We start from the raw sequence: 12,744 nt of genomic DNA on the forward strand, positions 1-12,744 counted from the left end.
CAAGCCTTCCAGCTAAAGGGGCAGAAGAGTGGGAACAGGGCTGGGCATCTTGTAATCTCCCATGTGCTGGCTGGCCTTATGCGAGTGGCTCAGGAAAAACTCCTCTGAGGCAAGTGTGGGTAAAAGGGAAGTTTAAAAATTCAGCTATCTTGGAAACAGCACAGAACGTTAAGACACTATAGTTAAAAGAACATAATTACAGTATTGTCAAAGGCGTGTGTATGGTGGGACAGAAGTGAAAGGTCACCATAGCTCAGCATCCTAGAGGCCTCCAACAGTTCCTTGTCTACACCCCGAAGAGGTAGAAGAAACCTTTTTGTTCTTGGGGACACAGGCCATGTTTTTGCCCTCCCCCTGTACACATTCCTGAATTTAAATGTGATATTCTGCCTTTCTGGATGGAGCCTCTTAGAATGACCTAACCACCAAAGAACCAGATTTGTGAACAATTAAATTTTATTTTTATAAAAATTAAAATGGTAACGTTTCTCACAGCTGGCCTGGGGAGCAGCTAGCCCAGAACCCCAAACTGACAGGTTTCCTTTGTCCTTTCTTAGTTCAAAGCAAAACCAGACCAGTACTCAGATACAAGCCCCCAGCTCCAAGGTGTTGGAAAGTTACAATCTGACTGAGGAGGAGGCTGGGACCAGCAGAGGCTCTGGCTCCTGCACAGCTCTGTCTGTCTGAGATGGTGAGAGCCCTCGCCACTCTGTAGGCTGCAGTGGTGCTGTGCAGGGCTGGGGGCAGGCTTGACCCCACTGTAAACACCTAAGTTCAGGTACATTCTCCTAAGAGCACAGGAGGGCCTGTGTCAGAGTCAGCCCCAGTGTCCAGGACTCAGTGCTTCAGGTGCCAGGGCTTAGTGGCCAGAGACCTAGGAGCTTAGCAGGGCTGGGAAGAGGAGTGAGGTATCACTTCACCTGCCAGGCAAGAGAGGTCCCTGAGTAGCTGGCTTGCCCAGCCCATAGGCAGGGGAGGTCTGTCACGGGTTTTGAAAGTCTAGGCCGTGGAGGTTGTAGGACAGCGCTGCATAGAGATGCCTGGTGGTGAAGCGCAGGCAGTACACAGGACTGCTGAGTGGAGTCGACGTCAGGGGGAAGGCCTGCAAGGGAGCATGGGAGGGAGAACTCAGTAGGAGATGGGGCACCCCAACTCAGGACTTCAGACCAGTGAGGTAGAAGCTCGAAGCCCGCTTTAGGTACACCCTTGGCCGCGTCACCTGCTTTCAGATACAACCAACCCACAGTGAGTCTTGACATCTCAGAGGCATACACTGGGTGGGACACTTACATGCAGGCAAGCCCGCTGGCGCCGGTCCCACAGCCGCACGAGACCATAGTAGGAGGAGCCTGTGGCCAGCAGGTGGTTGCCATCTGTCTGTAGGCAGTAGAAGGTACTGTCGTGAGGCTCCTCCCACTCCATGACACATTTCCTGTCCAGGAAGAGAGAGTGATACAGAGGGGTTGGGAAGCCCTCCAGCCCAGCTTCTCCAGGGATAGAGACAGGTTAGGGAGCCCTAATGGGCTCAAGTAATGTGAGGCCTGACTCACCAGATTCCTTAACAAGCAGACCCACTGGAGCCTTGGGCCACAGAGGCAGCGCATCCCATCTATGGTTTCCCTGGAGACTACCTGACAGAAGACCTAGTGTAGAGGCACCGAGAAACGCCTGCCTTTTCAGTCTCCCAGGCCAGTGACCAGCGCAGGCTGCCTAAGGATAGGGAATCTGACCTTGATATGGCCTTGCTGACATGGAGTCTCTGTGCCCTGGGCTGACTCAGGACTAAAGTGTCCGCCCCGTCCAGCACACTCACCGGGTACTTGTACGGAGGTCCCAATAACGAACATAGGTGTCATAACCGCAGGACAGCAGTGTCGAAGGGGACTCATACATGACATCCAGCACCCCAGCCCCTGGGGGAAAGTCACTGCCCAGGTGTGTGACCAGCTGCCCACTGGAAGAAACAAGGGCAGACGTGAAAGGCTGTGCACCTTGGCACCCCTGCAAGAAGAGGGCTGAGGGAAGATATGCTGGGCCACTGGACCTCCAAATAGCAGCCTCACCCCTCCCCCAGTATCCCAGCCCCTAGCTGAAGCCTCAGTGGGGCAAATGCAGCAGCCCTCTTCCATCACACCTGCAGGCCGGCTGCCTGCTCCCTCTGGGGCAATGAATGGGTCTTGCTGAAGGGGTCGGCCCCCCTCAGAAGCACACACTTGGTTACTTTATACTCCTTGATCTGGCAGGTCATGCAGTTCTGAGCTGTCTGAGTCCAGTGCCTTAATTCCTGCCTGTAATCTGGGGCTCAAACCTTATTGGGGATAAAGACCACACAAAGGGAGAAAGGAGAGTCCTAGGAAATGTTAAAACAAGTAAACACCTTTGTGTCCAGGGACAGAAATAGCTGAGAAAGCAGCTTAGTGTGCTGGTCCCTGGTGTTCTCGATCTCTGGCCCCCAGCCCAGGGCTAACACGCCTCTATGATCACAGCCCCCAGCCTGCTGGGCTCCAGCCTGCTCCCCCACCCGGACCCCACCCGGTGGCCGAGAACAGATTACTAAGAAGAACAATTTCTTTGTGACTGTGTAATTCCCTCCGTGACCGCGGCAGTGGGCAGACCTCTCACCCCATGCCAGACCCCTAGCAACCACGTAGGGGGGCCCCTTGGCCCTAGCAACTGCCCCTCAACATCAAGTGCAGCAGCTAATCCTGTGGCCAGGGGATGGGTGGATGTATTGAACTTCTGCAGAATGTCTGGGGGATGACGGACGAGAGGCACCCTCTAGGCCCAATGCCTCAGTCTCCTTTTCAAGGCCCTCCTTCATGGTATGACAGGAGAATGGAGGCCATGGACACATCACAGGGATGCTCAGGTAAGAGGCCTGAGCAGTCATAGCAAAGGACTTGAAGCAAGCGAGGCTGCCAGCCATGTATCTAAATGGAGACCATGCTGTCCCCACCACTCAGACTCTTACCCAGCCTACTCCCCCAAAAGCCACCATCTCGCAAAGTATTGAAGGAGGAGGCTGGGACTCTCTTTACCTACGTGCTCTTCACTGTGAACACGGAAGGCATCTAAGGATCACTACTGCGTACACTGAATGGTTATGTCCCAGATTGGCACGTCTGTGCCCAGCCACCTTCCCAGGGATATTCTTGATGTATGCAGTGGCCCATTGTTGGCCTGGGGATAGGCTTGTCACAGAGTGGTGGTGGCACACGCCTTTGATCCCAGCACTCAAGGGGCAGAGGCAGGTGAATCTCTGTGAGTTCAAGGCTAGCCTGGGCTACAAAGTGAGTTCGACTCTTACACAGAGAAACCCTATCTTGAAAAAACAGCACACAACTAAAACAGAACAAAAAACCAGACTGTCTTCCAGGGACTGGGGTGGCAGACCTTTTCTCCCCAGGTCAGTGTCTGAGATAGACCCTGGGCCTTGCTCCCAGAGAGGCCCTGCCTTTCTAGACCAACCACCAACCACGACAGCCATGGGAGGTGGGAGGAGTCTATCTCAGGGTACACTTGGGTTTGTGTACACCAGGTGGGAGCTGCTGTCCTGCACAATTCTCCCTTTCCAGATTGTGGGCCTGCCCACTCCATTAGGAAGGCTGTAAGGAGTGATTGAGGAACTCTCCCCTTTAATCTGTGGAAGTAATTTCATGTTTGTTTGAAATAGAAGATGAAAGACTCAGGGTAGGGGTGGAGTCCAGTGGAGCCCCATCTGCCCACCCCGTTGCTGGGATTCTGAGAGAATGAGACCTGGGCACCCACTGCTGGTGGGGTCAGCAAACAAGATGGGGGCGCATCCAGACTGAACCACTAACCTGGATCCTGTTCACTACCCAAGAAGGCCCAATACAGCACAGCCCGAGGGGTCTGGAGGAGACCCTTGGCCTAGCCTGAAAAGTTTCTGCTTCTTTCTCTAGGACTCTCAAGTGGCCACACACACTTTAAACCACAATAAAAAGATACACTTTCTTTGGCCTTGAGGCTCAGGCTCCTCAAAGCTCTGTTGTAAAGTGCTGCAAGGTTAAGTTCGGAGCATCAACTGACACACCAGGCTCTGGGAAATGGCCTGTCTCTTCTAATAGTGGCCCAGCGGAGCCGCAGGAGCCCTGCTGGGGCTTTGATTTGGGAAAACAAACAGAAATGGCACCATGGGCCCTTCAGGTTCCCACCCCAGGCCCAATTTACGTAGAAAACTGTAGCGTGGCTGTTGTACTGAGGGAGAGGCCGGTTGGTCGACAATGGCCCTCCAGTCTGTCCTCGTCCCCTCCTGTGCTGCTGTTCTTGCTGCAAGTGTGTTCTTGTAAAAACGATTAGATTGCAATTTGTATAACGTGGTGACCCCCAAATTCAGACATTTCACCCCTTTTCTCTGGAAAGAATGTTAAGAATGCTTCTCAGCTTCTCACTGTGGGGGCAGGGGGGTGGTGTGTGCAGAGCCTTGGCTGTCCCACAACTTGTGTGGGAATAGGGCCGCAGCTCAGAGCCCCAGGCCAAGACAGGAGCACAAACTGGGCTTGTCACTATAGAGTCAGACAAAAAAGCCCTTCTCCAGCTCTTGTAGACAAAGCCTCCAGGAGCTGCTGCAGGCTGGGGACCCCCACACCCTAGCCTCCAGAGCCTGACTCCAGCAATTCTCTTTCTACCCAGGGAAAGATAAAGACAGATGGGACGGCCTCAGGGTGAGCCTGAGGAATGACACAGGCCAAGTCCGTGCTAAAGAAGCCCTGCTCCCCTGGCACAGTCTGCAGCCATCTCCGTGAGGCTCTGGTACCTGGGCAGGAAAAAGCAAGCCAAGTGAGACCATATCCCTGGGGAGTCTCTCAAAACAGAAATCAGGTGGTCTGGTCCCGACTCACCCTGCTGACCAGGAGAAAGAGAAATAATGTATTACCATTAGCCAGTGGACAGAGGCATTTCCCTCCCCTCTAGCCTGGACCCTGCAGAGTCTAAACACCATGCTGTGTTTCACTGGTGTGTGTGTGTGTGTGTGTGTGTGTGTGTGTGTGTGTGAGAGAGAGAGAGAGAGAGAGAGAGAGAGAGAGAGAGAGAGACAGAGACAGAGACAGAGACAGAGACAGAGACAGAGAGACAGAGAGAGAGAGGAAGGGGGAGGGAGGGAGAGAGAGAGTCTGTAGACCAGCCAGGTCTAACTCAGAGATCCACTTGCCTCTGCTGGGATTAAAGGTGTGTACTGCTGCTGCCGCCAACACCACCTTCCAGGGAGCCCACCTCACACTCACCCCTGGTCTACACACTCGCTACAGGCCTCTTGTCCTAGAGATACTCTGAGGCTCCCGGCCCACAACAATGCGTGCTACTTCTAAGATCCTCATGTCTGACGGTGCTCCCTGGAGCCTGTCCTGGATGTTGTGCTTCCCTTTGCATGTCAGGACTCCTCATCCGGCCTGTGCTACCCCGAGCCAGAACAGTGGTTCTGGGGAAAAGACAGCAGCATGACAAGCATTTACTTCCTCTCTCCAAGGGCAAATGGCCAGGAAGTTTCATCAGGCCCAGGGATCATTAAAGAAAGTAATGTTCCCTCTTTTCTTCTCCCTTAACAATTAATTGAGCACCGGGCAGTGGTGGCGCACACCTTTAATCCCAGCACTTGGGAGGCAGAGGCAGGCAGATTTCTGAGTTCAAGGCTGGCCTGGTCTACAGAGTGAGTTCCAGGACAGCCAGGGCTATACAGAGAAACCCTGTCTTGAAAAACCGGAAAAAAAAAAAAAAAAAAAAAAAAAAAAAAACAATTAATTGAGCACCTACTATATGCAAAGTCTCATGCTTTAACAGAAATCACAGAATGTGAGCTGTGTTATAAAGGACACACTGTCCCTCCTTCCAGTGAGTGTTCAGTCCAACGAGGAATAAAGTCTAAATTCATACTCAACTAACAGAAAAAAAGAACTTTCTATGAGGAAAATTGGCATTTTGGGTGTGGGGAATGAGTGGTTCTTTAGTTAGTAACAGGACTGTGACAGGCAGTGACAGAGGTGATGAGGCTTGGCAGGGTGAGGGAGGGGACACGTCCCAGTCTCTGGCACCCCGGCCGCAGGGGCCTGCAGGTGTGCTCTGGGGCAGGGTCGTAGTCTCAGATCTGCCTCAGGTTATGAATAAAGGGAATACCTTCAAGTTACACACCACGAAAGCAGTCCAGGAGACGGGCTGAGCTGCAAGAGCAGCCTGGTGGTGCCATGAGGGGATGGAGATGCCTGTGTAGGCTTTTGGTGGCAGAGTAGCTGGACCTTGATAGCAGCCCACATGGTTGAGTCCCTGTGTCTGGGAGGCACCACACTGAGTGCTTCATATACTCTGGTTCATGGAGTCCTTACATTGGCCTGGGGTCTCTTAACCCCACTTTACAGATGAATAAGCCAAGGCTCAGGCTGCAGCTGGTAAACAGAAGTCGAGACCGCAGAATGGGCCTGCCTGCTCTACCATATACTCTTGCTGGTGGCTTTTCCCACCCTTCTCTCCCACACACAGTGCCTTAGCTATCATCTGTCCGGTCCCACAGTCAGCCTGCCCCAGTAGACATGAGGTCCAGCTTCAGGCCCTCACTTGTGCTTTGCAGGCCTCTGTCCCTCATGAGTGCCTAAGGGTCTGGTCCTCAATGGGAACAAGAGATTCACGGGAATATATCCCAAATTAAAAAAAACAATTCAAATGTCTTTTTGAAAGGTTGCGGGTGCCACAGTGTATGTATAGAAGTCGGGGCAATTTAAAGGACTCAGTTATCTCGTCATGTAGGTTCTAGGGCTCAAACTCAAGTTGTCAGGCTCAGTGAGAAGCCTCTCTCTGCCCACTGAGCACTGGGCCCAGACTCCAAATGAAACCGCGGAGGATAAAGAGGTGATACTCAGGTTTTTCATCCCTGCCACATCAGATATGAAGAGAAGGCACACAGTGTCTGTCACATGTATGTGTGTGAGCATGCATCCCCTCCAGCACCCACCAGAGCACACGTGTTCAGACACAATGGCTCAAAGGCCAGGCAGCCAGGCAGCCAGGCAGCCCACTTTGTACTGCTAACAAGGCGACATAATTACAGGAAAGGGCAGCCGGGCAGATAAAAGGATACAAAATTTCAACATCTGTTGCCATAAAGGGAGAAGGAGAAGTGAAACGCAAAGTATCAGTTTGGTGTCAGCAGGCAGAGAGCCAATTTCAAAGAGTTGAGGGGGACAGAGGGGACAAGAAAGCAAAACCAAGGGGGGAGAAAGAATAAGAAATTACAGGGTTCCTTAAAGAAGTAAAGAAAAGAGAGAATGAAAAAGCTGTCAGTAATACTTTCAAAGGAGAAGGCAGGTACTTTCAAGAGGGGCAGTCCCGTAATCACCCTGACTGAAGGCCAGGCCCCTGCACAGGGGCGGGGGAGAGGAAGAAGGCCAGGGCAGACAAAGCCACATCTGGGTGGAACCGGGCAGGCGTGATGTCCTCAGCACACCAGCCTGGGCTAACCATAGTTTCCACCTCTATCCATGTGACCCTGCCATTCTGTCGTTAGCCTTCTGTTCATATCCTGTCCTTAGCACAACCTGAAGCTATGTTCCCAGCATACCTGGGGCGGGGCAGGTAGCCCTTACAAGTATGCTAACTTAGGACTCCATAGAAGAGGCCATGGGGACAGATCAGGGAAAGCTTCATGGGGGGACAGTACGAGTGCTGACATGGGAGATTTCCTTAGGCAGAGCTGCCCTGAGCAAAGTCTAAGTAGGTGGGAAACCCACTCTGCCCTTTTCCTGAAGAGAAGAGATTTAGTACCTTCAGCACAGAAATGAAAGCATTAACAGAGAACAGTGGTGGCCCCGGCATCAGAGGACAGAGAGGTAAAGGGTTTGTGTAGGGACATGTGAACACACATCAGCAAGGTGGACTACCCAGAGAGTTCAATGCCTTTAGAACAGTGAAGTCACCAAAAGCCCCCTACCTGCTTTCGTACCTCACAGTCCCCGGGATGGCTTAGGGCGAAGGGTTGGACCCCCTGTGACACCTTCAGGTCTGGAGTCACGGGCTTCTCCATCCTGTAGCTTACCTGTCACAGCCACAGGGGACCCAGAGTGCTCTGCTCTTAGGACCAGTGCTAGATGCAGCTCAAATGCCCCTCGGTAGAAAATGCAAGTCCTATAGTAACAGCAGACTCTGGGGAAGGTGACGTCAGACCCCTCAGACCTACTCCACCCTCCAGTAGCTAGAGGTGTGTGCACCCGGGGACTAGCCTTGTTGAAATGCAGACAGAAGACACAAAGTACACTCTGATTTCTCCAGGCCTCTAGCTAAAGAATAGGGATGGCTTAGGCACAGTTCCTCAGAGCCTAACAAGACTACTTCAGTAGTTGGCTGTCACCAGGAGTTGTTGGCAGTTGAAAATTGAATACTGGGCCTGGAGACTATCAGAAATTGAGTCCTGTGTACCTTGCAGCTGTGAAGAGGTCCCATCTTCCTCATTGGAAATCCCCTCTTTTGGGGCTTAACTTAGTGTTCCAATAGAGGAAAAGGCTGAAAAGGAGATACAACAGGCAAGCTCCGGCTAGCACCTTCCTCATCCCTCTTCCCTGCTTAGCCCCTGGGTACCCTGAAAGGATTGTTGGTCATTCTGAATACAGGGATGGGTACCTGAGAGATGAATGTGGCAATAGCTCTAAAGGGGACAGAACTGGCACCCAGTGGGATAGCTGTACCTTGGGTGTCCCAGCCCCCACCATCACCTAAGGGTAGCCCAGATGCTGAGAGCTCCCTCCCCCCGCCCCCCCCCGCAAGTCAGCACACACATAAAAGAAAATTCAGGCTGTGCTCAGGTTTCGGTGGTGACAGGTTAAAAGCAAAGCATCCAGCCAGTGCCGCATTCCGCCCAGCCAGCGTCCTGCCGGCAATACCTCTCCACCTTGCAGATTGCCTGTCAGTCAGGCTTTGGTGTTATTGAAAGATCAAACTTGGTCCTGCCTGTTCATTACCTTAATCCTGTTTTCTACATGGCTTTATTATCTGCTTGGGCTTCTTTAGGAAAGACAGCTCAGAGCTGTCCTGGCCATCCGTTTCCTCCCACCAGGGCATCTCCTCACCCCCTGTTCTACTCAGTTCTCTAAGCTGATCACAGTTCTGGATACAGGGCAGACGTTTGCACAAGGTCTGGCTCCTCCCGTGGGTGATGAGGGCAGTCTGGGGCTAGAGAAGAGGCAATACCATATGATACCAGGGTGGCCCTGTCACAGGCAGAACCCAGAAGCTGGCCAGAGAATACAGTGACAACAACTCATTAGGTTCCAGGGCAACCGGAGACCTCAGTACTCATATGTATAAAATAAATAAATCTTAAAAAAATATATAGAAAGCTCAAAACTCAACATTAGAAAAGCAGTGTAACGGGGCATGGGCATTACATGGGCATTTTGCTAAACAGGACATACAGATGACAAGTGAGCATGTGAGCATAACTCATCATTAGCTATCAAAAATCAAATTAAAAATCATAATATCACACTAGAATAGCTAAAATACAAAATAGCAACAATATCAAAACATTGGTCAAGATATAAAGAAAACCAGATACCTGGTACTCTGCTAGTGGAAATGCAAAATAATAAAGATGTGCTTTAAGAAAAAAGTTTGTTTGTAAGTAAAAAAAAAAAAAGTCTAAGCAATTGTTTTCCTTGGTATTTGGCCCAGAGAAATAAAAGTGCATGGCCACTTTAAACCTATGCATAAATGGTCATAACAACTCATATGTCCCTTAGTGGGTGAATTCTCCAATGGAGAAAGAAACTTTGGTGCATCTATGGACTATTATGGACTACACTCAGAAATACAAAGGAACGAGATACTGACATGTCTATAGGTCTCATTGCAATATGCTGGGTTTTTTTAAACTAATTTTTTTTTTGTTGTTGTTGTTTTTTGTTTGTTTGTTTTGTTTTTTGAGACAGGGTTTCTCTGTGTAGTCCTGGCTGTCCTGGAACTCACTCTGTAGACCAGGCTGGCCTTGAACTCAGAAATCCGCCTGCCTCTGCCTCCCAAGTGCTGGGATTAAAGGCATGTGCCACCACTGCCCGGCTAAACTAATCTTTTAATTGTTTGTTTTGTTTTGTTTTTTGTTTTTTTTTTCTGAGACAAAGTCTTACTATGTAGCTTTGGCTAGCTTCGAACTCACTCTGTAGACCAGGCTGGTCTTAAACTCATAAATATCTGCCTGTCTCTGCCTTTCTTATGCTGGGATCAAAGGTCTGTGCCACCATGTCTGACATTATAAAGCTACTCTTAAAAGGTAACAAACTATATGATTCCATTTACATAATGTCTTCAAAACAACAAAATTAGAGGCAGAGAGCATCTAAGTGGTTGTGGGTGTTAGAGATGATGCAGGTCCAACTGGGAAGAGTGTCTGAGGCATCTCTATCTTGACTGTGGTACTAGGTACAGAAAAAGGCCCGTGGGATTCCACTGCCAGTGCTCTGCTTCTGACAGTGTTATACAAATGTTTTACAAGCACCCCTCTGATCTCTCTGTAACATCCTATAAATATACAATTATTTCAAAAGAAAAGTTTTTGGTTGAAAAAGATAACAAACAGACTAAAACAGACTAGCAGATAATCAGAGAGTGAACTAAGCTTGCCGACTGGAGAATTGTGAAGAAAACCTGATTGTGTTTTAATCGTCCAACACAATTATTTTATGGGTTCTAAAGGCCACCGTTGAAATTTATGTTATAAAAGTTCTCATCTGGCCAGGCAGTGGTGGTGCATGCCTTTAATCCCAGCACTTGGGAGGCAGAGGCAGGCAGATTTCTGAGTTCAAGGCCAGCCTGGTCTACAGAGTGAGTTCCAGGACAGCCAAGGCTATACAGAAAAACCCTGTCTCGAAAAACAAAAAACAAAAAAAAAAGTTCTCATCTGAGAATAAATGACACAGCGGGGACCTCTCAGAAGAGCTCTATTAGATCCAGGTGGTTACTTTCAGCTGTACATGAGCAGACTCACCTGCCGCTCACTCGGCAACACTGACTTGTCCAATCACTCAGGTGATTTCAGGGGGCTACTCAAGCTAACCTCAAATAACTCCCCCAAAATGCACTGCAGCTGTTGGTGGGTGGCAGGTGGCATTTCTCCTGCCTCCTCTGGTACCACTAGGCTAACTGAGGCAGGGGCTGATTAGCTAGCTCTTCTTTTGTCGCCCGGCTGCCCCAGCCCTGCCCCCACTGAATGCCACTGTAGGCTTACGAATCTCTTACCTGTTGAGGTCCCAGATTCTCAGAGGTGAGAAGTGCCCACAACAAGCTGTTCCAGTCACAAAGGAACTGCCAAACAAAAGGAGAGCAGAGTTAGAGCTGGCTTGTCAGAACTTGTGGCGGAAATGGCTACACATTAGAAATGCTGGGCTCTTTGCCCAGGGATCACGGGGTTAAGCCAGAAAAAGAAACATTGAGAGAGAATGAGGAAGTATCTATCACAGGAGTCTCTAAGACAACTTGGTGTGAAGAGGGATGCATCCTCCCAAGGCTGTCTGACTAGAGGCTGTGGGGCTTCAACCATGGGTGAGCTTGTCATGTCACCTCTGACCACAGAAGCAGCAGACCTCTGCATGGGCAGCTCTGGGCCCAAGGCAGTGTGAGCTTATGAGAATGTACCTGCATGAGACTTGAGAGCTCAGTGCTCTAAGACCTCCTAAGCGCATCCTACAGGGACTGACCATTGAGACCCCAATCAGCTGGAGACTGGAGACATTCCAAAAGGGAAAGAGTTGGGAAACCAGGCATGGTGGGGCTTTAATCCCCACTAAGGAGGCAGAGGCAGGTGAATCTTCAGTTTGAGGCCAGAACTCAGGCTAGTCCATAAAAGAGAAAGCCTGTTTCAATCCTCCACCCCAAATAATTGGAAGGCTCTGACAAAGTTGTACAAACACAGGGCAAATAGGAAAGCAAGTACATCGCCAGGAATATATTGTATCTTCCAGGGAGCTGAGCCAAGTAGCCAGGCGTGCTGAGGAATGAGGTATGAGCTGGGAAGAGTCTCTAAGGGTACTGTGGACACTGCCAACAGGCAACTGAGAAAGAACACGCGGTTTCCAGAGTCCCTCAGCATGGGCGACATAGGCAGTCTGCGTGGTTTCAAGCTACAGAGGCTAAAGTTCGGTGGGAGGGATCAGTCTGATAAGCCACAATACTAGGGTGAGAGCATGAACATCCGAGCTAGAGCAGACCTTTGGCAGTCATTTGGGAGGCATGGGAGGGGAAGCCTTAAGAAGCCTAATGTCAATCAGTAAGGTTAAAGGCACTGGGGTGAGGGTGGGCCAGGGCCCCACATGTCCTGCACTGGGGAAGGAAGACTGGATGCATTAGTGATACCTCAACCACATAGGCAAACAGCTCATTGGCCTGCACTGCCCAGCATCTGTACCCAGCTTGTCAGTGGGAGGTAGAGTTCTACAGAGAAGGTTCTGAGGAAGGCAGTGCTCTGGACAGTGCAGCTGGTGAGGAGCTAGCTACAGGTTGCTGGTGAGGGAAATGTCTGGGCAGGCACTGGCTGGTTTAAGTACCAAAACTGTAGACTACTGCCCACCTGTCATCTCCAAACAAGCAAGGCCAGACAAGACATCTGAGGCTCTCATGCCTCATGTCAAAGCTTCCTCAAGGAATATGACAGCACCCCAACTTCCTCTTCATCGACTGCCAGCAGCCATTCTACCATAAAGTGGCAGTGCCAGGCAGCCAGCGGACACCAAGGAACCAAACTACGGAGTCAGG

General features: G+C 50.6%; 1 protein-coding gene across 1 annotated transcript; it reads right to left on the reverse strand.

Moving 5' to 3' along the window:
- Positions 1-438: 438 nt before the first annotated feature.
- LOC117701845 (F-box/WD repeat-containing protein 4-like) lies at positions 439-11,410 on the reverse strand. The gene is made up of 4 exons (XM_034493263.2): positions 11,233-11,410; positions 1,814-1,954; positions 1,291-1,432; positions 439-1,102 (listed from the first exon to the last, which is right to left on the reverse strand). Exons 2-4 carry the CDS (start codon positions 1,891-1,893, stop codon positions 983-985), a joined length of 342 nt encoding a protein of 113 aa, XP_034349154.2. The 5' UTR covers positions 1,894-1,954; positions 11,233-11,410; the 3' UTR covers positions 439-982.
- Positions 11,411-12,744: the final 1,334 nt, after the last annotated feature.

The sequence above is a fragment of the Arvicanthis niloticus genome, unplaced genomic scaffold (assembly GCF_011762505.2).
Source record: "Arvicanthis niloticus isolate mArvNil1 unplaced genomic scaffold, mArvNil1.pat.X pat_scaffold_273_arrow_ctg1, whole genome shotgun sequence".
Classification (NCBI taxonomy): domain Eukaryota; kingdom Metazoa; phylum Chordata; class Mammalia; order Rodentia; family Muridae; genus Arvicanthis; species Arvicanthis niloticus.